Raw genomic sequence first — 23,003 nt, 5'->3', positions numbered from 1 at the left:
CACTTTATAGTCCTCAAAGCCTGTCTACTGTAAAGATATGCATATCCCTAATGTGGCAGCACAAAGATACACTAGTTATTGCTCCTGTCTTCCAAGAGTTTACAAACTTAATAAGATGAAAAAGTAACTTAATGTAACAATTATATAATTATAAAATTATATAATCTTTTTGCTTTTATTTATGTAAAGATTATAGAATTATATAATCTTTTTGCTTTTATTTATGTTTTCGTGCAAGAAATTTGCTAACTTAAAAAAATTAAATCATATCCAAATGAAAATATCCATAACCTTATCACCCTATAAATAAAAAACCGGTATTAACAATATGGTGTGTATCCCTTCAGATGTTTTTCTATATCTGTTTATTTTGTTTATTTTATATAACAGAGATCATGCTATTCTTTCAGCTAGGTTACCAGCTTTTTTGCCTGAACAATGTAGTCACCTTTTTTTTCCCTGTTAGTAAATGTGTTAATGGTATTTTTAAGTGTTACTTAAGTATTTATGTTCTCAATGTCAAAACGATAACATTTTCAAAAAGTAAAATTTATTCTTTTTTTTTTTTAGAACAGTTTTTAGGCTCACAGCAAAACTGAGCAGAAAGTGCAGAGTTACCATATACCTCCTAACCACCCCCCCACACACACAGCTACCTCCAAAACCTAAAATGAACATTCTGCACTAGGGGTACATTTGTTACAACTGATGAACCTGCATTGACACATCATCACCGAAGTCCATATTTTACATTAGGGTTACATCACTCTTTTTTTGGGGTTTTTTTTTTCAGCCATCCGTATACATATATCCTCTCCTTTTTGGATTTCCTTCCCATTTGGGTCACCACAGAGCATTGAGTAGAGTTCCCTGTACTATACAGCAGGCTCTCGTTAGTTATCTATTTTACACATAGTATCAATAATGTATATATGTCAATCCCCATCTCCCAATTCATCCCACCACCCTCCCCCCTTGGTATCCATACCTCTGTTCTCTAGGGTTCACTCTTAGTGTCGTACATTCTATGGGTTTGGACAAATGTATAGTGACATATGTCTGCCATTACAGTATTATACAGAGTATTCCCACTGCTCTAAAAATCCTGTGGGCTCCACCTATTCATCCCTCCCATCCCAACCCCGACAACCACTGATCTTTTTACCGTCTCCATAGTTTTGCCCTTTCCAGAACGTCATAGGGTTGGAATCATACAGTATGTAGGCTTTTCAGATTGGCTTCTTTCACTTAATAATATTTACTTAACGTTCCTCCATGTTTTTTCATGGCTTGGTAGCTTGTTTCTTTTTAGTGCAGAATAATATTTCGTTGTATGGAGGTACTACAGTTTGTTTATCCATTCTGTTGAAGGATATCTTGGCTGCTTCCAGGTTTTAGCAACCACAGATAAACCTGCTGTAGACATCCATATGCAGGTATTTGTGTGGACAAGTTTTTAACTCATTTGGCTAAGTACCATGGAGTGCAATTGCTGGATCATATTAAAATTTGTCTTTAGTTTTTATTTAAATGGATTGTGCTGGTGGTGGCAGAACATTGTGAATGTACTTAATGCCACTGAATTGTACACTTAAAAATGAGTAAAAGGATAAATATTATGTTATATGTTTTACTACAATAAAAATAAATTTTAAAAATTACAAACAGGAGTCTAAAAAAGCTTAATTTGAAAATTCAGATAGAAGACATATATATCAACCCACCAGAATGAAAAAATTGCTAGTCTAAAAGATCTCAGAATTTTTAATTAGCCTGTTTAAACCTATTTTAATTCACAGTTTATTGTATGTAACTGGTTGCTCAATTCTTGTTAAAATTGTTTTCTTTGTTGTTTTGGCCACGCCATGTGGCATGCGGGATCTTCCCAACCAGGGATCGAACCTGTGTCCCCTGCAGTGGAAGCGCAGAATCTTAACCACTGACTTTCTGCATGGTTATCAAAGTACATGTTGAAAAAAAGTAAGAGTAAAATTTTTAGCTTAATCTAGCATACATCACAGAGACTGTTCTTTTTTAACTTAATAATCTAAACCCAACCTCCCTAAATAAAAGGGAGTGACGACACTTCAGCAATTTTGCAGAGAAATGTCAAAGAGAAATCTAAATTTAAACAGCATTAGAGTAGAAAGTCATAGCAACTGTCTGGCAGGTGAATCAGAATTTCTTCACAGGTAGGAAAGAATTCTAGGACATTGTCATTATTGCACTAAAATTTCCAGAATTATCCCAGTTACTTCCAGGACGTAGCAATCCATTAAGAGCCTCTCCCTCAACAAATATCACCAGTAGCTCAGATAATTTCATTTATTTAGAAGATACTAATTTCTCATCATCGTTAGTAAGTTTCATCCCTATTTACAAATACCTAGACAAAATTTACTTTATATGACTTTAAATAACTAGACAGCCATGATTTAGCTATTTACGAATTGTCTATTTATTTTGACTTTTTTTTTCTTTTAGTGGTAAAATTGTGGTATCATCACCCACACTATAAAGGCAAGAAAGAGTAAGAAAGAAAAATGTTACAGTAAGAAAAACTGTCTAGAGAATTAGAATCTAGTCCTGACGTTGCCATTATATGGTCTAAAAAAGTCATAATCTCTCTGATTCAGTTTCCTCATCTATAAAACAGAATAGTACATGATCTTCTTGATGTTATTGTCATTAGCATAATATTAAACATAAGGTCTGTAGAAACTCTGAAGTACTATAAAATGCAAATATAAGGTAATATAGTATAGAAATCCTTAGCATTTTATTATAATTTATATTTTAACCATAAGCCATATGAAGTTGCTCTCATGATACATAAAACTAATAGAAGAAAAAGAACTGCATTTCTTCAGACAATCTTTACATATAAAGTTGCCTGGCTTTGTTTTTTAATATTTTTAAAAGCATTAAAGCATTATTCAAATGATTAAGATGTTTGTTTTTTCTTTCAGGCAGTCTAAACTTATTTGCAAAAATATGACTCTATATAGGACTTTGTAATGTCTTTTGATACTAAAGTGTCAATCAATTCAGTTAATTGATTTAGTTCATAAAAATCAAATACCTGGCCAGCTTCATTAAATCAGTTATTTTGATATAAACTATTGGTTGTCAGTTTTCTATGAACTATTTCATAGGGCAGACTATCCTATATATCATCTAGTCATCTCTCTTTTTCCTGCCATTGTGAAAAAAACAACTTACTAGCTGCTACTGTGGTGGGATAAATTATATGTAACATAAAATTCACTATCTTAAACCTTTTAAGTGTACAAGTCAGTGGCATTAAGTACACTTACAATGTTGTGCAACCATCACACCGTGCATTTCCAGAACTTTTTTTGTCATCCCAAGCTGAAACTCTGTCCCCATTAAACACTTAACTCCCTATCCCTCCCTCCCTACAGCCCTGTGAAAACAGTCTCTGAATTCGACTAATCTAGGGACCTCAGTTAAGGGAATCATATAGTGTCCTTAACTGTCTGGCTTATTTTACTTAGCATAATGTTTCCACACACATCCATGTTGTAGCGTGTATCAGAATTTCATTCCTTTTTAAGGTTGGATAATATTCCATTGTATTATTTATACTACATTTTGTTTACTCATTCATCCATCAATGGACTAGCTACTGCAGTTGACATAGAGTTGTGAGTTTTCAGGTAGCATAAATAAGTTTTTAGTTCATAATTGGATCAAAAGTATAAAGGTTATCATTTTTACAATATCGATCCTATAAATGAGCACCTCAATATGCTCATAAATAGCCAGTGGTCTGTAGTTTACACAAATGAAAGCTTTCTCTTGCTTTGTTAAGTATAGCATTAGACATAACGTAAGATATTAAGCCTTAAAGTAACTCTAAACTACCTCAATGCCAATGACTTTCTTCTTTTCTCTGTTACAGATCCAGACTTTACTTACCTAGGAGGTATTTTAAATCCCATCCCAGGTTTAGTATATTACCTCTTTTTCCTCATGGCATCTTTGATCAGTCTTATTTTCCTTTGAACATCATTCATCTGTTCTTTCTAGATTGCCAGTTTGAGCTGTCAGGAGCTGACGGAATAATACGTTCTAGTCAGGTAGAACAAGAGGAAAAAACAAAACCTGGCCAAGCAGTTGATTGCATCTGGACGATTAAAGCTACTCCAAAAGCTAAGGTAGTATTAAGTATGCAGTCACTTCTAAGAAGAACATAATAAGATGTGATTTGTATAATGTATTATTTTGGTTCATGCAGATACTTATTATTTACACTGACGTTACAACTTCTTAAAAATTTTATTTCAGTCACATTATTGAACACCTAGCATCTCAGCATTGTTGTAGTTAAATAAACTACAACATAAACTTCAGGAATGTCACGCATACATTAATATTCTTATTTTAAGATTCTTAAAATCTGTGTGTTCCTATTTGGAGAGTATAGGTATTGATCAGTGTGATCATAGATTCATAAACACCTCTATGAGGAGGTAAAATAGGCCATAGACGTTAAAGTTAAGTATCATCTTAGTTCTGTTCTTACCATGCTGTCCTCTGCTAATCATATAGAGTTTTTATTGGAAAGTACCACAGGGAAGGATGTTTTTAAATAACTCTGACAGGTTGAGACTGGTTGCTGACTACTTCTGCTTTTTGCTTTTAGTTTGTACTTCTAGGAATAGTAACAGTTAAAATTATATTTATTGTTTATATATGTAAACAGAAAAGAAAGAGGGTAGGAGAATTTAAAGAATTAAGAAAATCAAATTTAAAGTTTCTGGTAATATGATGGATGAGATAACCTGAAAACCTACCTATTACAAAACACTTAGAAACATTGGATAAAATATAACAGATATCCTTTTAAAACCATAGATAAGCTCCAAAAAAGAAGATAATTCTTATGAACTAGAATGAAAGAGCTATAAATCAGAGCAGTAAACTGAAATCGATGGTACAAATGCCCCTTGCTGATTTCAGTAACCTATGACTACTCAAGGGTAGATATTGCAGGAGCTTGGCATCACCCACACTGAGACAAATAAAAGGCCTAGGGTTCGTGTGGCCTTTGAGAGGACTGCCACATGAAGCTGGAACCCTCAAAGGGAGATTATTGCCATGAAATGGTAGATTAGAAAAACTCTTCCACTAGCGCAAATTGGTAAAAAAGAAGCTTATCCTGGGCTCAGTCTTTAAGATGCGGGTGAGGCTGAGGTCTCCCCTAACCGTTTATACCTATATCTTTATTACAGCTTGGGATGTGAATTTACATTCCATGCTCAGCCCAGGAACCACTTAGCCCCAAAATGAACAAAATGGTCCTGGGCTTATTAAACCTTTTGAGGCACCTGAAAAGATAAATACAAAATAACCATGTAGGCTACAGGATTGCTATAGCTAAAACACTGCTGAAGTAAGCTTACAACCTAAAATTAGAAAACATAGGTGAACAACCCACCATGAGTGAGTTAACAGGCATAACAGCAGAAGTTTCTTAGATCCCCAAGAACTGAAGTCTTAAATATCCTACATTAGTAATCAAAAGAATGAGAAAGAAAAGTATCAAGTATGCTTTAAAAATAACCAAATGGAACTTACTCAAGTAAAAATTATAGTATTGAAAGACAGATTTGAGAAAATTACCCAGAAAGTAGTTTGAGGATGGGAGACAGTGGCAATTTATTAAGAAACTTGGAAGAAATGACAATAGAATTATGTTTTCAAAGTGCTAAGGAAAAAAAATTAACTGGCAATCTAAAATTTGAAAATTCCATGTCCAACTAATCTGTCTTTCAAGAATGAGGGCAAAGGTTCAAAATGGCGGAGTAAAAGGACGTGCTGTCACTCCCTCTTTTGAGAGCACCAGAATCACAACTAACTGCTGAACAGTCATCAACAGGAAGACACTGGAACTCACCAAAAAAGATACCCCACATCCAAAGACAAAGGAGAAGCTGCACTGAGATGGTCCGAGGGGCGCAATCACAATAAAATCAAATCCCATAACTGCTGGGTGGGTGACTCAGAAACTGGAGAACACTTACACCTCAGAAGTCCACCCACTGGAGTGAAGGTTCTGAGCCCCATGTCAGGCTTCCTAACCTGGGAGTCTGGCAATGGGAGAAGGAATTCCTAGAGAATCAGACTTTGAAGGCTAGCACGATTTGATTGCAGGACTTCAGCAGGACTGGGGGAAACAGAGACGCCACTCTTGGAGGGCACACACAAAGTAGTGTACACGTCGGGACCCAGGGGAAGGAGCAGTGACCCCATAAGAGACTGAACCACACCTACCTGCTAGTGTTGGAGGGTCTCCTGCAGAGACGGGGGGTAGCAGTGTCTCACAGTGACACAAGGACACTGGCAGCAGAAGTTCTGGGAAGTGTTCCATGGCGTAAGCCCTCCCAGAGTCCACCATTAGCCCCACCAAGGAGCCTGGGTAGGCTCCAGTGTTGGGTCGCCTCAGGCAAAACAACCAACAGGGAAGGAGCCCAGACCGAACCATCAGCAGACAAGTGGATTAACGTTTTACTGAGCTCTGCCCACCAGAGCAACAGAGAGCTCTACCCACCACCAGTCCCTCCCAGCAGGAAACTTTCACAAGCCTCTTAGATAGCCTCATTCACCAGAGGGCAGATACCAGAAGCAAGAAGAACTACAATCCTGCAGCCTGTGGAACAAAAACCACATTCACAGAAAGATAGACAAGACGAAAAGGCAGAGGGCTATGTACCAGATGAAGGAACAAAATAAAACCCCAGAAAAACAACTAAATGAAGTGGAGATAGGCAACCTCCCAGAAAAAGAATTCAGAATAATGGTAGTGAAGATGATCCAGGACCTCGGAAAAAGAATGGAGGCAGAGATCGAGAAGATGCAATAAATGTTTAACAAAGACCTAGAAGAATTAAAGAAAAAACACCTAGAAGAGTTAAAGAACAAACCAACAGAGATGAACAGTACAATAACTAAAATGAAAAATACACTAGAAGGAATCAATACCAGAATAACTGAGGCAGAAGAACAGATAAGTGACCTGGAAGACAGAATGGTGGACTTCACTGCTGCAGGAGAAAATAAAGAAAAAAGAATGAAAAAAATGAAGACAGCCTAAGAGACCTCTGGGACAACATTAAATGCAACAACATTCACATCATAGGGGTCCAAGAAGGAGAAGAGAGAGAGAAAAGACCCGATAAAGTATTTGAAGAGATTATAGTTGAAAACTTCCCTAACATGAGAAGGGAAATAGCCATCCAAGTCCACGAAATGCAGAGAGTCCCAGGCAAGATAAACCCAAGGAGAAACGCCGAGACACATAGTAATCAAATTGGCAAAAATTAAAGACAAAGAAAAATTATTGAAAGCAAGGGAAAAATGACAAATAACATACAAGAGAACTCCCATAAGGTTAACAGCTGATTTCTCAGCAGAAACTCTACAAGCCAGAAGGGAGTAGCATGACATATTTAAAGCAATGAAAGGGAAGAACCTACAACCAAGATTACCCAGCAAGGATCTCATTCAGATTCGATGGAGAAATCAGAAGCTTTACAGACAAGCAAAAGCTAAGAGAATTCAGCACCACCAAACCAGCTAAAGGAACATTTAAACAAATGCTAAAGGAACTTCTCTACATGGGAAACACAAGAGAAGAAAAGGACCTACAAAAACAAACCCATAACAAGAAAATGGTAATAGGAACATACATATCGATAATTACCTTAAACGTGAATGGATTAAATGATCCAACGAAAAGACACAGGCTCGCTGAATGGATACAAAAACAAGACCCATATATATGCTGTCTACAAGAGACCCACTTCAGACCAAGGGACACATACAGACTGAAAGTGAGTGGATGGAAAAAGATACTCCATGGAAATGGAAATCAAAAGAAAGCTGGAGTAGCAGTACTCATATCAGATAAAATAGACCTAAAAATAAAGAATGTTACAAGAGACAAGGAAGGACACTACATAATGATGAAGGGATCAATCCAAGAAGATATAAAAATTATAAATATATATGCACCCAACATAGGAGCACCACAATGCATAAGGCAGATGCTAACAACTATAAAACAGGAAATTGACAGTAACACAATAATACTAAAGGACTTTAACACCTCACTTACACCAATGGACAGATCATCGAAACAGAAAATTAATAAGGAAACCCAAGCTTTAAATGACACAATAGACCAGATAGATTTACTTGATATTTATAGGACTTTCCGTCCAAAAACAGCAGATTACACTTTCTTCTCAAGTTCAGATGGAACATTCTCCAGGAAAGATCACATCTTGCATCACAAATCAAGCCTCAGTAAATGTAAGAAAGTTGAAATCATATCAGTCATCTTTTCTGACCACAACACTGAGATTAGAAATCAGTTACAGGGGAAAAAAACTTTAAAAACACAAACACGTGGAGGCTAAACAATACGTTACTACATAACCAAGAGATCACTGAAGAAATCAAAGAGGAAATCAAAAAATACCTAGAGACAAATGACAATGAAAACATGACGATCCAAAGCCTATGGGATGCAACACAAGCAGTTCTAAGAGGGAAGTTTATAGCAATACAAGCCTATCTCAAGAAACAAGAAAAATCTCAAATCTAACCTTACACCTAAAGGAACCAGAGAAAGAAGAAGAAACAAAACCCAAAGTTAGTAGAAGGAAAGAAATCATAAAGATCAGAGCAGAAATAAATGAAATAGAAAAAAGGAAAACAATAAAACTAAAAGGTCAATAAAACTAAAAGCTGGTTCTTTGAGAAGATAAACAAAATTGATAAAACATTAGCCAGACTCATCAAGAAAAAGAGGGAGAGGACTCAAATCAATAAAACTAGAAATGAAAAAGGAGAAGTTACAACAGACACCATCAAAATACAAAGCATCCTAAGAGACTACTACAAGCAACGCTATGCCAATAAAATGGACAACCTGGAAGAAATGGAAAAATGCTTAGAAACGTATAACCTTCCAAGACAGAACCAGGAAGAAATAGAAAATATGAACAGTCCAATCACAAGTAATGAAATTAAAACTGTGATTAAAAATCTCCCAACAAACAAAAGTCCAGGACCAGATGGCTTCACAGGTGAATTCTATCAAACATTTGGAGAAGAGCTAATACCCATCCTTCTCAAACTCATCCAAAAAATAGCAGAGGAAGGAACACTCCCAAACTCATTCTACGAGGCCACCATCACCCTGATACCAAAAGCAGACAAAGATGTCACAAAGAAAGAAAACTACAGGCCGATATCACTGATGAACATAGATGCAAAAATCCTCAACAAAATACTAGCAAACAGAATCCAACATACACATTAAAAGGATCATATGCAATGATCAAGTGAGATTTATCCCAGGGATGCAAAGATTCTTCATTATACACAAATCAATCAGTGTGATACACCATATTAACAAATTGAAGAATAAGAACCATATGATCATCTCAAGAGATGCAGAAAAAGCTTTTGACAAAATTCAACACCCATTTATGATAAAAACTCTCCTGGAAGTGGGCATAGAGGGAACCTATCTCAACATAATAAAGCCCATATATGACAAACCTACAGCAAACCTCATTCTCAAGGGTGAAAAACTGAAAGCATTTCCTCTAAGATCACAAACAAGACAAGGATGTCCACTCTCGCCACTGTTATTCAACATAGTTTTGGAAGTCCTAGCTGTGGCAATCAGAGAAGAAAAACAAATAAAAGGAATACAAATTGGAGAAGTAAAACTGTCACTGTTTGCAGATGACATGATACTATACATAGAGAATCCTAAAGATGCCACCAGAAAAGTACTAGAGCTAATCAGTGAATTTGGTGAAACTACAAGGTACAAAATTAATGCACAGAAATATCTTGCATTCCTATACACTAATGATGAAAAATCTGAAAGAAATTAAAGAAATTCTCCCATTTACCGTTGCAACAAAAAGAATAAAATACCTAGGAGTAAACCTACCTAGGGAGACAAAAGACCTGTATGCAGAAAACTATAATACACTGATGAAAGAAATTAAAGATGATACAAACAGATGGAGCGATGTGTACCATGTTCTTGGGTTGGAAGAATCAATATTGTGAAAATGACTGTACTACCCAAAACAATCTGCAGATTCAGTGCAATCCCTATCAAATTACCAATGGCATGTTTTACAGAACTAGAACAAAAAAATCTTAAAACATGTATGGAGACACAAAAGACCGCGAATAGCCACAGCAGTATTGAGGGAAAGAAATGAGCTGGAGGAATCAGACTCCCTGACTTCAGACTATACTACAAAGCTACAGTAATCAAGAGAGTATGGTACTGGCATAAAAACAGAAATATAGATCAATGGATCAGGATAGAAAGCCCAGAGATAAACCCACACACCTGTGGTCATCTGATCTATGACAAAGGATGCAAGGATATACAGTGGAGAAAAGACAGTCTCTTCAATAAGTGGTGCTGGGAATACTGGACAGCTACATGTAAAAGAATGAAATTAGAACACTCCCTAACACCATACACAAAAATAAACTCAAATGGATTAGAGAACTAAATGTAAGGCTGGAAACTATAAAGCTCTTAGAAGAAAATGTAGGAAGAACACTCTGATGTAAATCGCAGCAAGATCTTTTTTTGACCCACCTCTTAGAGTAATGGAAATAAAAACAAAAATAAACATATGGAACCTAATGAAAGTTAAAAGCTTTTGCACAGCAAAGGAAACTACAAACAAGACGAAAAGACAACCCTCAGAATGGGAGAAAATATTTGCAAATGAATCAACGGACAAAGGATTAATCTCCAAAATATGTAAACAGCTCATGAAGCTCAATATTAAAAAAACAAACAAGACAATCAAAAAATGGGCAGAAGGCCTAAATAGACATTTCTCCAAAGAAGACATACAGATGGCAAAGAAGCACATGAAAAGCTGCTCAACATCACTAATTATTAGAGAAATGCAAATCAAAACTACAATGAGGTATCACCTCACACCAGTTAGAATGGGCATCATCAGAAAATCTACAGACAACAAATGCTGGAGAGGGTGTGGAGAAAAGGGAACCCTCTTTCACTGTTGGTGGGAATATAAATTCATACAGCCACTATGGAGAACGGTTTGGAGGCTCCTTAAAGAACTAAAAATAGAATTACCATATGACCCAGCAATCCCACTACTGGGCATATACCCAGAGAAAACCATAATTCAAAAACACACATGCACCCTAATGTTCATTGCAGCACTATTTACAATAGCCAGGTTATGGAAGCAACCTAAATGCCCATCGACAGACGAATGGATCAAGAAGTTGTGGTACATATATACAATGGAATATTCCTCAGCCATAAAAAGGAACGAAATTGGGTCATTTGGAGAGATGTGGATGGATCTAGAGACTGTCATACAGAATGAAGTAAGGCAAAGAGAGAAAAACAAATATCATATATTAACGCATATATGTGGAACCTATAAAAATGGTACAGATGAACCGGTTTGCAGGGTAGAAATTGAGACACAGATGCAGAGAACAAAAGTATGGACACCAATGGTGGAAAGTGGGGTGGAGGGGGTGGTGTGATGAATTGGGAATTGGGATTGACATATATACACTAATATGTGTAAAATGGATGACTAAGAAGAACGTGCTGTGTAAAAAAATGAATTCAAATAAAATGAATAAAATAAAATTCAAAAAAAAAACAATTAAAATGCTTCAACAATGACAGTGTAACATTCAAAAGGTCATTTACATATATCCAGATATGTATCACAAAATTATGTTAAAATTTGAGGAGTTACGGTTCCCTCACAGAAAAGCATTAATACAGCCATAAAACATAATTTATTCCAAAATAAATGTTTCAAATGGTAAAATTGAAATAAAAACTGGAAACAGCGTGTGGATAAAAAAAAATGAGGGCAAAATTAAGGTATTTGGGGGCAAAAATAATAATTGGACCAGCTGCTATATGTAAAATCCAAGTAAATCCTGTTTCAGGTTAACTAAAGGAAATTTTGAAAATACACAAATAGGAATAAAATAGATACTAAAAGAGCTGATACAGCTATTAAAATTGAAATCAAGATCGTCACGAATTCACAAGGAAGATATATTTTAAATTTTATGTATTAATATAGCCTCAAAATGTACAAAACATGAATTGACAGTTTCTGAGGAAAACTGACAAATCCACAATTATAGCATGTAATTTTTTTTGACTCTCAGTAATTAATCAAGCATGCAAAAAAAAAAATGTCAAGGCTTAGAAGATTTAAACAACACAGTTTGCCTAATGGAACATGATATCTTGACTTGCAACATCCAGAGAATTTTCATTCTCTACAAGCATGCCTGAAACATTTATGGAAACTGATCCATACACTGAATGGAAAAAGGAAGTCTGCCGTACATACCAGTGCTTAGTATCATGCAGAGCATCCTCTGACAAAAATGCAATTAAATTAGGAACCAGCAACCAAACAATAACTTTAAGACCCCATATGTTGCTAGGAAAGTTGGGCAGCTGCTTGTAAATCAGTGACGTTAGAACACACCCTCACACCATACATACACACAAAAAAGCTCAAAATGGCTTAAAGACTTAAACATAAGACATGACTCCATGAAACTACTAGAAGACATCATAGGCAAAGCGTTGTGTGACATAAATCATATGAATGTGTTCTCAGGTCAGTCTCCCAAGGCAATAGAAATAAAAACAAAAATAAACAAATGGGACCTAATCAAACTTACAAGCTTTTGCACAGCAAAGGAAACCATAAACAAAATGAAAAGACAACCTACAGAATAGAAGAAAATCTGTGCAAACGAAGCAACTGACAAGGGCTTAATTTCCAAAACATACGAACAGCTCATACAACTCAACAAAAAAACAAGCAACCCAATTGAAAAATGGGCAGAACACATAAATAGACATTTCTCTAAAGAAAAAATACAGATGGCCAATAGGCATATGAAAAGATGCTCAACATTGCTAATTATTGGAGAAATGCCAAGCAAAACTACAATGAGGTACCACCTCACACTGGTCAGAATGGCCAACAAAAAGTCTACAAATAACAAAGGCTGAATAGGGTGTGGAGGAAATGGAACTCTCCTACACTGTTGGTGGGAATGTGAGTTGGTGCAGCCACTATGGAGAACAGTATGGAGATTCCTCAAAAAACTAAGAATTACCATATGATCCAGCAGCCCCACTCCTGGGCATATACCCAGGCAAAGCTGTAGTCTGAAAAGATACATGCATTCCTATGTTCATAGTAGCACTATTTACAATAGCGAAGACATGGAAATACCTAAATGTCAGTCGACAGATGAATGGTTAAAGAATATGTGGTACATATGTACAATGGACTACTACTCAGCCATAAAGAAGAATAGGATAATGCCATTTGCAGCAACATGAATGGAACTAGAGATTATCATACTAAGGGAAGTAAGTCAGAAAAAGACAAGTACCATATGGTATCACTTTTATGTGGAATCTAAAATATGACACAATAAACCTATCTACGAAACAGAAACACACTCACAGACATAGAGAAAGACTTGTGGTTGCCAAGGGGGAGGTAGGGTGGGGGAGGGATGGATTGGGAGTTCGGGATTAACAGATGCAAACTATTACATATAGAATGGATAAACAATAAGGTCCTACTCTATACCACAGGGAACTATATGCAATGTCCTTAGATAAACCATAATGGAAAAGAATATAGTTTTCTTTATTTTAATATTTTAGGTTTATTTAGATTTTCAATCTCTTTTTGAGTTTAAAGTTATTTTTCTAGAATATTGCTCATGCTTTCTGGTTCCACATTTATTGGTATAATATTTTACATGGTATTCTTTTACAGTTTTTAAAACCTCAATTCTATTTGCCATTTTAAATTTGGGCCTTTGCTCTTTTTTTTTATCAGTTTGCCAGAGGTTTGTTTTCAAGAACTGCTTTTTTAAAAAATCAACTCTTGTTTCTTTGCTTCCCATTTTCTCAATTTGTGCTTTTATTTCTTCTGCTTTCTTTGGATTTACCTTGTGATTCTTTTTGCAGCTCCTTGTATTGAATTCTTTGGTAATTAATTTTCAGATGTTCTTCTTTCTCTAACAGGTACTTAGGGCTATCAGTATGCTACGAAGTATTTCCTTAGATGTTTCATGAGTTTTGATATGTAGTGTCTTCATTGTTGTTGATCTCTAACTATTTTACAATTTAAAACCGTTTTAAACGTTTTATTTTTTATCTTTTTGTTTTTAACATCTTTTTGGACTATAATTGCTTTACAATGGTGTGTTAATTTCTGCTGTATAACAAAGTGAATCAGCTATACATATACATATATCCCCATATCTCCTCCCTCTTGCATCTCCTTCCCACCCTCCCTATCCCACCCCTCTAGGTGGACACAAAGCATCGAGGTGATCTCCCCGTGCTATGCATCCGCTTCCCACTAACTAGCTATTTTACATTCGGTAGTGTATATATGTCCATGCCACTCTCACTTCATCCCAGCTTACTCTCCCCCATCCCGTGTCCTCACATCCATTCTCTACTTCTGCGTCTTTATTCCTGTCCTGCCCCTAGGTTCTTCAGAACCACTGGAAAAGAATATTTTTAAATGTGTGTGTATGTCTATACACACACACACATATAACTGAATCACTTTGCTCTACAGCAGAAATTAACATTATAAATCAACTAAACTTCAACTTTAAAAAACCCATATGTTTAGAAATTTAATAATATACCACCTTGTAATTGATAGGTCACATAAAAAAATCAGGATGGAAATTTGTACACATTTATAAAAAACTTAGCAATAGTGAAAATACTACATATCAAAACTTGTGGGATACTCCTAAAAGTACTTTAGGGAATTTATGATCATAAATGCATCTTTTAGGAGAAGAAAAAGATTTAAACTTAATGGCTAAAATTCAACTCAAGAAGCTAAAAGAATGACCAAAAAATCCAAAGAACGGGCAGTAATAAAAGAGCAGAAATAAGTGAATTTAAAAATTCACAAAAAGAGGGCTTCCCTGGTGGCGCAGTGGTTGAGAGTCTGCCTGCCGGTGCGGGGGATGTGGGTTCGTGCCCCAGGCTGGGAAGATCCCACATGCTGCAGAGCAGCTGGGCCCATGAGCCATGGCCGCTGAGCCTGCGCATCCAGAGCCTGTGCTCCGCAGCGGGAGAGGCTGCAACAGTGAGAGGCCCGTGTACCACAAAAAAAAAAAAAATTCACAAAAAGAAAGAGTCAACAAAAGCTAAAGCTGGCCCTTTGTTTAAAAATAATAATAACAATGGACATACTTCTGGCAAGATTGACCTAGAAAAAAAAGACATAAATTATGTTAGAAGTGGAAAAGGTGGTAAATCAACTACAGCTGAGATTAGAAACCATTATAAGACAAACTATGAAGAAGACCTGCTGAACAAAAGAAAAAAAAAAGCATTTCCTCAATAAATAAATTACAAAGGGAAAAAGAAAACCAGCAGGGGACCCTACAGATTAAAAAATGTAAGTCAAATGATTAAAAAATGTAAGTCGAGTAAGTGAGTTTGGACTCAAACAAACTAGAAAAGGGTGGGAACATTAAGAGACAATTAGAAGTCTGAACACTGGTATTTTATATTAGGAAATTATTCATTTGTTTGGTGTGATAATATGAGGTTATTTTTTAAAGTCGTCTTTAACAGTACATATGGAACTATTTACATGTGAAATGATATCTCTGGAATTTGTCTCAAAATAATACATGAGAGGCAGAAGTGGGGAGAGGTATAGATAAAGCTAAAGTTAGGGGATGGGAAATGGGTTTATGATACTCTTTTTTCTGCTTATGCATGTTTGAAATTTTCCATAATCAAAGTGCTTCAGACTTCTTTGTTAATACATTTGTAAACAGTCTAAGTGGACAATTTCCTGAAATATATAATGTATGTGTATATATATACAATTCATCAAAATTAAATCAAAGAAATAGAAAACCTAAATAAACTCTTACCAAATTGATGAAATTGATTTTGTACTTAAAGTATGTTAACAGAAAAACTAGCCAAATTAGATTTTACCAGATACTCAAGGAACATGTTATATAAACTGTTTTAGAAAACTGAAGAAGAAAGAACTTTCCCCAGCCTGTTTTATCAAAACTAAATAAATAGGATGAGAGAATTTTAAGCCAGAGAATTATAAAATGAAGGAGGGAAAAAAAAAGACCCAAAAGACTAAACAGTAACAAACTAAACCTACCAAATATTTTTTAGAAATCATAACCAAAGATGGGCTTATCTTAAAAATTTTTGGACAGTTTAATATGAGAAAATCAAATGATGTAGTTTACCACATATGTAATTCCAACATAGGATGTATCTTCAGCATGATGAGGAATATCTACTGAAATCCTTAAAGCAAACGTCATAGTTGATGGTGAAACCTTAAAATCATTTTCTTTAGACTTATGTCTATTGCTAGTATTTTATTGGTGGTGGTCAATGCAACAAGATGAGAGAAAGAAAAAATGTTCATGAGCTAGAAAAATAAATTGGTTTTCTGTACAACAGCCAAAAGCAGTTTGAAAGTAAAACTTAAAAAAAAAACTGAAAAGAACAAATCATAAGGTACCAGGAAGTAAATTTTTAAATTATATTGAAATACACAAAAGAAGGCCTACAGAAATGGGGGAAGAGAGAGACATGCACCATTTTCATGGATGGGAAGATGGAAATGTTTTTTGTTCCCTAATTAATCTATCAATTTAAAATTCCAGTCCAGATCCCAGCACGGCTTTCTGGGGAACTTGGCAAGCTAATTCTAAAATTCACAAAGAAGAGGAAAGGGTCCAGAAGAACCACGACAATTTTGAATAAAAACAAAGTGGAGTACTTACCCTTCGAGATAAAGTTGGGGTAGTTGGACAGAATGCATTTATCACTGGGGTATGCAAACTGATAAAACTGAGTAAGGTTTCTAAAAGTAGGACTACACACGTATGGAAGCTTGGTATATAATGTATAACATGCCAGATCAAAAGGAGACACTTGATAATTGATGTTACAACAGTTGACTATTGATGTGAGATCCCTGTCTTGCACTTGACATAAAATTCATTCCTAAATGTTAAAACTAAAACGTTTAGAAGAAAATACAGGAGTATAGTTCTAAATATAACCTTTGGTTAGGAAATGTTTTATTAAAAACAAGACACAGGGCTTCCCTGGTGGCGCAGTGGTTGAGAGTCCGCCTGCCGATGCAGGGGACATGGGTTCGTGCCCCGGTCCGGGAAGATCCCACATGCCGTGGAGCAGATGGGCCCATGAGCCATGGCCAGTAAGCCTGCGCATCTGGAGCCTGTGCTCCGCAACGGGAGAGGCCACAACAGTGAGAGGCCCGCGTACCGCAAAAAAAAAAAAAAAAAAAAAGACACAAAGTGTAAACCATAAAGATAAGATTTATCAATTATACTACATTAAAATAAATGACTTCCAGAACCAGCCAAGATAGAGTAAGCCCACTACAGCTTATTGCTCTTAACTTATTATAACTGAGAACTCTGGATAGAACACAAAAAGCAACTGCATAAGGATTCTGAAAAGTAACCATTAGAAGATGGGTTTGGGAAGGAAGTAAAAACTTTAATAATCACCCCAAAAGGGTAAGAATCACAGTTTTTTTTCCTTCTCCTTTGTCTTTTGGGCTGGTTTGTGGAACTGAAAGCAGGTACAGACAGAAGAAAGCGCTCTAGCCAGAAGACTGAGAAAGGGGCCCTTACAAACTGAGGGCAGAGGGGCGTCCCTGGTTGGTTTTTTCCCCTTTACTAGCTCTGCCCAAGGTCAGCACCAGTCACAGCAGCTACAGCAGCAACTGAAACCCCATCTCCTTAACCAGGAGAACTTGGAAAAGGATATGGTGATGTCTGGAGAGTACGGAGGGAATCCCCATTATTTTTTTTTCTCTTTGTTCTTAGTCACTCAGGACTCATAACAGGTTAAGAGACTAAAAACTCTGAGGAAAACTTATCTTTCTGGCCACCAGAGGAACTGAGAAGAGGAAACCGTGTTACCCAGAGAATGAGAAGTCTTGGAGAACAGGGAGGTAGAGACAGGTGCTAATTCTGGCTTCCTCCTGAGCTGCATATGCATGGAACAGGCCCACAGAAACATGGCAAAGGTGTTGAGGACCAAATTACATTATAAACACTATCCAAGTGCCTGAGTAGGGCATGTCCTGGGCAAGTCTACATAGCACAGCAAAGGCCTTCAAACTGAACCAACACTGGAACCCACACCCACAAAAAGAGGCAGTACATGCAGTCTGAACGTTTCTGGGTAGGTTGCCTGATAAAACAAGCAACAGAACTCAGCATTGTCCACAGATTTTTAAGAGGACCCAGAGTTTCAGTGTTATATCCAAAATGTGCAGGATATAATTTTAAAATTACTGGCAATATAAAGAACCAGGGAAATGTGATTAATTCTGAAAGGAGAAAGCAGCAGATCCCAACCCTAACAGGACTCAGATGAACTGTAGATTTTAAAGCAACAATATAACCATGTTCCATAAGGTAAAGATAAACATTCCTGAAATGAGTGAAAAGATAGATCTTTTTTTTCTTTTTCTTTTTGCGGTATGCGGGCCTCTCACTGCTGTGGCCTCTCCCATTGCAGAGCACAGGCTCCGGACGCGCAGGCTCAGCAGCCATGGCTCACAGGCTCAGCTGCTCCGCGGCATGTGGGATCCTCCCGGACCGGGGCACGAACCCGTGTCCCCTGCATCGGCAGGCGGACTCAACAACTGCGCCACCAGGGAAGCCTGAAAAGATAGATCTTAGCAGAGAAATAGAAACTATAAAAATGAACCAAGTGAAAATTTTAGAATGGAAAAAATATATCTTAAACTTCTAAAATATATTCACTGTATGGGCCAATAGGAGAGTGGAGATTATAGAGGAAAGTCAGTAAACTTGAAGGTGACTCAGTAGAAACTACCTAATTTGAAGTACTGAGAAAAAAAGATTGAAAACAAATTATACTAAAGCCTCAGGGACCTGTGGAACAGTTTCTAAAGGCCTAAAATTTATGTCACTGAAGTACCAGAAAGAGAAAAGTTTGTTGTAGAAACAAAATTTGAAGAAATAACTGCAAAAAAATTGCTGAAAGACAAATTTACAGATTCAAGAAGCATAGCAAACACCAAACAGGATAAAAACAAACATAAAACAAAGCCTATTCATATCAAATCAAGCTACTTGAAACCTAAGATTGAAAGCTTTGAGCTGTGACACAGAAAAATGATGTATTTTGTATAAAGAAACAATTTGAATGACTATGGATTTCTCTTCAGAAATCATAAAAGCCAAGCATCAAAACCTTTAAGTGCTGAAAAAAGGAACTGTGAACTTAAGAATTTTTTTTTTTTTTTTGCGGTACGCGGGCCTCTCACTGTGTGGCCTCTCCCGTGGCGGAGCACAGGCTCCGGACGTGCAGGCCCAGCGGCCATGGCTCACGGGCCCAGCCGCTCCGCGGCATGTGGGATCTTCCCAGACCGGGGCACGAACCCGTGTTCCCTGCATTGGCAGGCGGACTCTCAACCACTGCACCACCAGGGAAGCCCTGAACTTAAGAATTTTATATCCAGCAAAAATATCCTTTCAGGAATGAGGGCAAAGTAAGTACATACCCTAATGAAAACAAACAAAGAATTCATTGCCTGCAGACCTGCTATAAAAGAAATGCTAAAGGAAGTTCTTTAGATAAAAGAGAAATGGCACTAGAAAGAATCTTGGAATTTCATGAAAGGGTACAGAAATGGTAAATATCTGGATGAATATAAACCATTTTACCAACATCAGGAATAAAACAGAGGACCTCGCTATAGACCCTCCAATAAAACAATGGACTTTTCTGTGCCCCAAAATCAGATGACTCAAACGAACTGGACAAATTCCTTAAAAACCACAAGCTGCCCAAACACATCTAAGAAGAAATACGTAACCTGAATGGCCATATATTTATGAAATAAATTGAATTCATAGTTAAAAACCTTCTTACAAAGAAAGCTCCTAAATGGATACACTGACAAATTACAACAAACATTTAAAGGGGAAATAATGCCAGTTCTTTGCAATCTCTTCCAGGAAGTACAAGGGGAGGAACACTTCTAAACTCAAGACAAGCATCACCCTGATACCACCGAACACATTATAAGGAAATTACTGATCAGTATTCCCCCTGTGAGGTTTTGCTCTGTAATAAGAAATATATATATATTTGGTCTTCATGCACATTTCTGGCTCAGAGCTCGCAAAACCCTTGGAATTTCCTGAGTGATAAGAGCAATGAGAGCATCTATTGTTACAATATTTGGTCTCTTGTCCCCAGTTTCTGAAAATGTTTCAGAGCCATAAAGTTGATATGGGTGTCTTGTTATTCATAACAAGCCCCTTTCAACCACAAGTGAGTTTATGTTAATGAGGTGACTTCTGGAAATCCCCAAGAGATGGAGGCTTTTTACCAGGGTAACAAATAATCTAGTAAGTAAACTGGTTTTCTGAGTCCTGTAAGCCACCTAGCAAATTAAAGGAACCCAAGAATGAGATCTTAGGAACGTCAGATTTATAGCCAGTCAGTCAGAATCATGTGACAACCTGGACTCGTGTTTGGCATCTGAAGTGGAGGCCAGTCCCCTGGGAGCCCTCGACCTTCAGAATCGGATGCTGTCTCTGGGTAGATGGTGTCATAATTGAATTGAATTGTAGGACACCCAGCTGATGTTTGAGAATTACTGGTGGTGTGGGGGGCAAAAAAGACCCACATGTTGGAATTGGTATCATAATTGTTATTCCAGAAAATAGTTGCAGGGGACTTCCCTGGTGGTCCAGTGGTTAAGACTTTGCTTCCCAATGCATGGGGTGCAGGTTTGATCCCTGGTCACGGAGCTAAGATCCCACGTGTCTTGCAGCCAAAAAAACAAAACATAAAGCAGAAGCAATATTGTAACAAATTCAATAAAGACTTTAAAAATGGTCCACGTCAAAAAAAATTTTTGATAAGAAAATAGATGCAAAAATCCTTCAAGTATTAGCCAGTCTAATCCAGCAATATATGAAAAGTATAATACACTTAAATAATCACAGCCAAGTGTGGTTTATCCCAGGAATGCAAGGCCAATTCAACATTTGAAAAATCAATGTAATTCATTATATAAATTAAGAAGGAAAGCTACATGATTATCTCAGTCTGTTAAAAACTCAACACCCAGGGGCTTCCCTGGTGGCGCAGTGGTTGAGAGTCCATCTGCTGATGCAGGGGACACGGGTTCATGCCCCAGTCCGAGAGGATCCCACATGCCATGGAGCAACTGGGCCCGTGAGCCGTGGCCGCTGAGCCTGCGCATCCGGAGCCTGTGCTCCGCAACAGGAGAGGCCGCAGCGGTGAGAGGCCTGCATACTGCAAAAAAAAAAAAAAAAAATTTGACCTATACTTATATCTTAATATCTTATATAAAAACAAGTATATTGCAAAACTTTTAGAAGAAAACATAGGCAAAATCTCTGGGTTAGGGAAAGAGTTCTTAGGTATGACATCAAAGGAGAATCCATAAAAGAAAATCTTATAAATTGGACTTCATTAAAATTAAAGCTTTTTCTCTGTGAAGGACATTGTTGAGTGAAAAAAAAAGGCACTAAGAGAAAATATTTGTAAATCATTTGTCAAAAGACTTCTTTAACCCAGAACTCAAAACGCAACCATAAGAAAAGTACCCAGTTTAAAAATGGGCAGAAGGTTGGAACAGACAGCTCACCAAAGAAGATTTAGACATTTCAAAACTGCAAATTAAAACCACAATGGGATAGCTCTATACCTCTATTAAAATAAAAACAATACCAGATGCTGGGAACTATGTAGAGCAACTGGGAATCTAATAACATTCCTGGTAGGAATGCAAAATGATATAGCCACTTTGGAAAACAGCTTGATGGTTTCCTATAAAGTTACCATGTTTTTCAGCAGTCTCCTGACTGGGTACCCAGGAGAAGGAAAAATATGTTTACACACAAAGAACATGAATGTGAATGTTTATGGTAGCTTTATCCATAATGAACAAAAACTGGGAACAGTTTTAAGTGTTCCTCAGTTGTTAATAAAGTTTGGTACATCTATGTAGTGAAATGTATTCAGGAATAAAAAGAGACGAACTATTGGTGATGCAGTAGCATAGAAGAATCTCAAATGCATTGTGCTAATCAAAGAATCCAGACTCAGCATACTGTGATTTTATTTGTATAAAATTTTTACTTAGGACTTCCCTGGTGGTCCAGTGGTTAAGAATCCGCCTGCCAATGCAGGGGACATGGGTTTGATCCCTGGTCCGGGAAGATCCCACATGCCGCAGGGCAACTAAGCCTGTGTGCCACAACTACTGAGCCTGTGCTCTAGAGCCCACGAGCCACTACTGAGCCCACACGCCACAACTACTGAAGCCTGTGAACTCTGGGGCCCACAACAAGAGAAGCCCACGCATCGCAGCGAAGAGTAGCCCCTGCTCACTGCAACTAGAGAAAAGCCCATGTACAGCAATGAAGACCCAGCACAGCCAAAAAAAAAAAAATTTTATTTATATGGGAAAGGTGGAACGACAGCGAAAGGTCATTGGTTGCCAGGAAACAAGATTGAAGATGGATTTTGACTGCTGAGGAGCAGCAGGAGGGAATTTGGGGGGTGATGGAACTTCTTGATTGTGGTGGCTGTCACTTGACTCTGCATTTGTCAGAGGATTTTATTATATATTACTTGAGACATGACTGAATGTCTTGTGACCAAGTGTCAGCAAGGATTGAGGAACTGAAATTCTCTTAACTTACTTTGGAAGAATAAATTGCTACAGCCACCTTGGAAAGTCATTTGGTATGCTCTGGTAAAGCTGAAAATTGTTATGTACTACAATACAGCAACC

The 23,003-nt window shown here is 37.0% G+C and overlaps 1 protein-coding gene across 3 annotated transcripts in view; it reads left to right on the top strand.

The window, feature by feature from the left end:
• NETO2 (neuropilin and tolloid like 2) overlaps positions 1-23,003 on the top strand; it is a 71,861-nt gene that overhangs the window by 16,454 nt on the left and 32,404 nt on the right. For 2 of the 3 annotated variants that reach the window (XM_030833061.2, XM_060288713.1), the window contains exons 5-6: positions 3,926-3,970; positions 4,054-4,181. In XM_030833061.2, the coding sequence (XP_030688921.1) occupies positions 3,926-3,970; positions 4,054-4,181 (173 nt within the window). The remainder of the gene's footprint in view (positions 1-3,925; positions 3,971-4,053; positions 4,182-23,003) is intronic. The other variant, XM_060288712.1, reaches the window with a different exon arrangement.

The sequence above is a fragment of the Globicephala melas genome, chromosome 19 (assembly GCF_963455315.2).
Source record: "Globicephala melas chromosome 19, mGloMel1.2, whole genome shotgun sequence".
Taxonomy (NCBI): domain Eukaryota; kingdom Metazoa; phylum Chordata; class Mammalia; order Artiodactyla; family Delphinidae; genus Globicephala; species Globicephala melas.
Note: the sequence above shows the minus strand (reverse complement) of the source record. Positions and strands in the feature narration are given on the sequence as shown.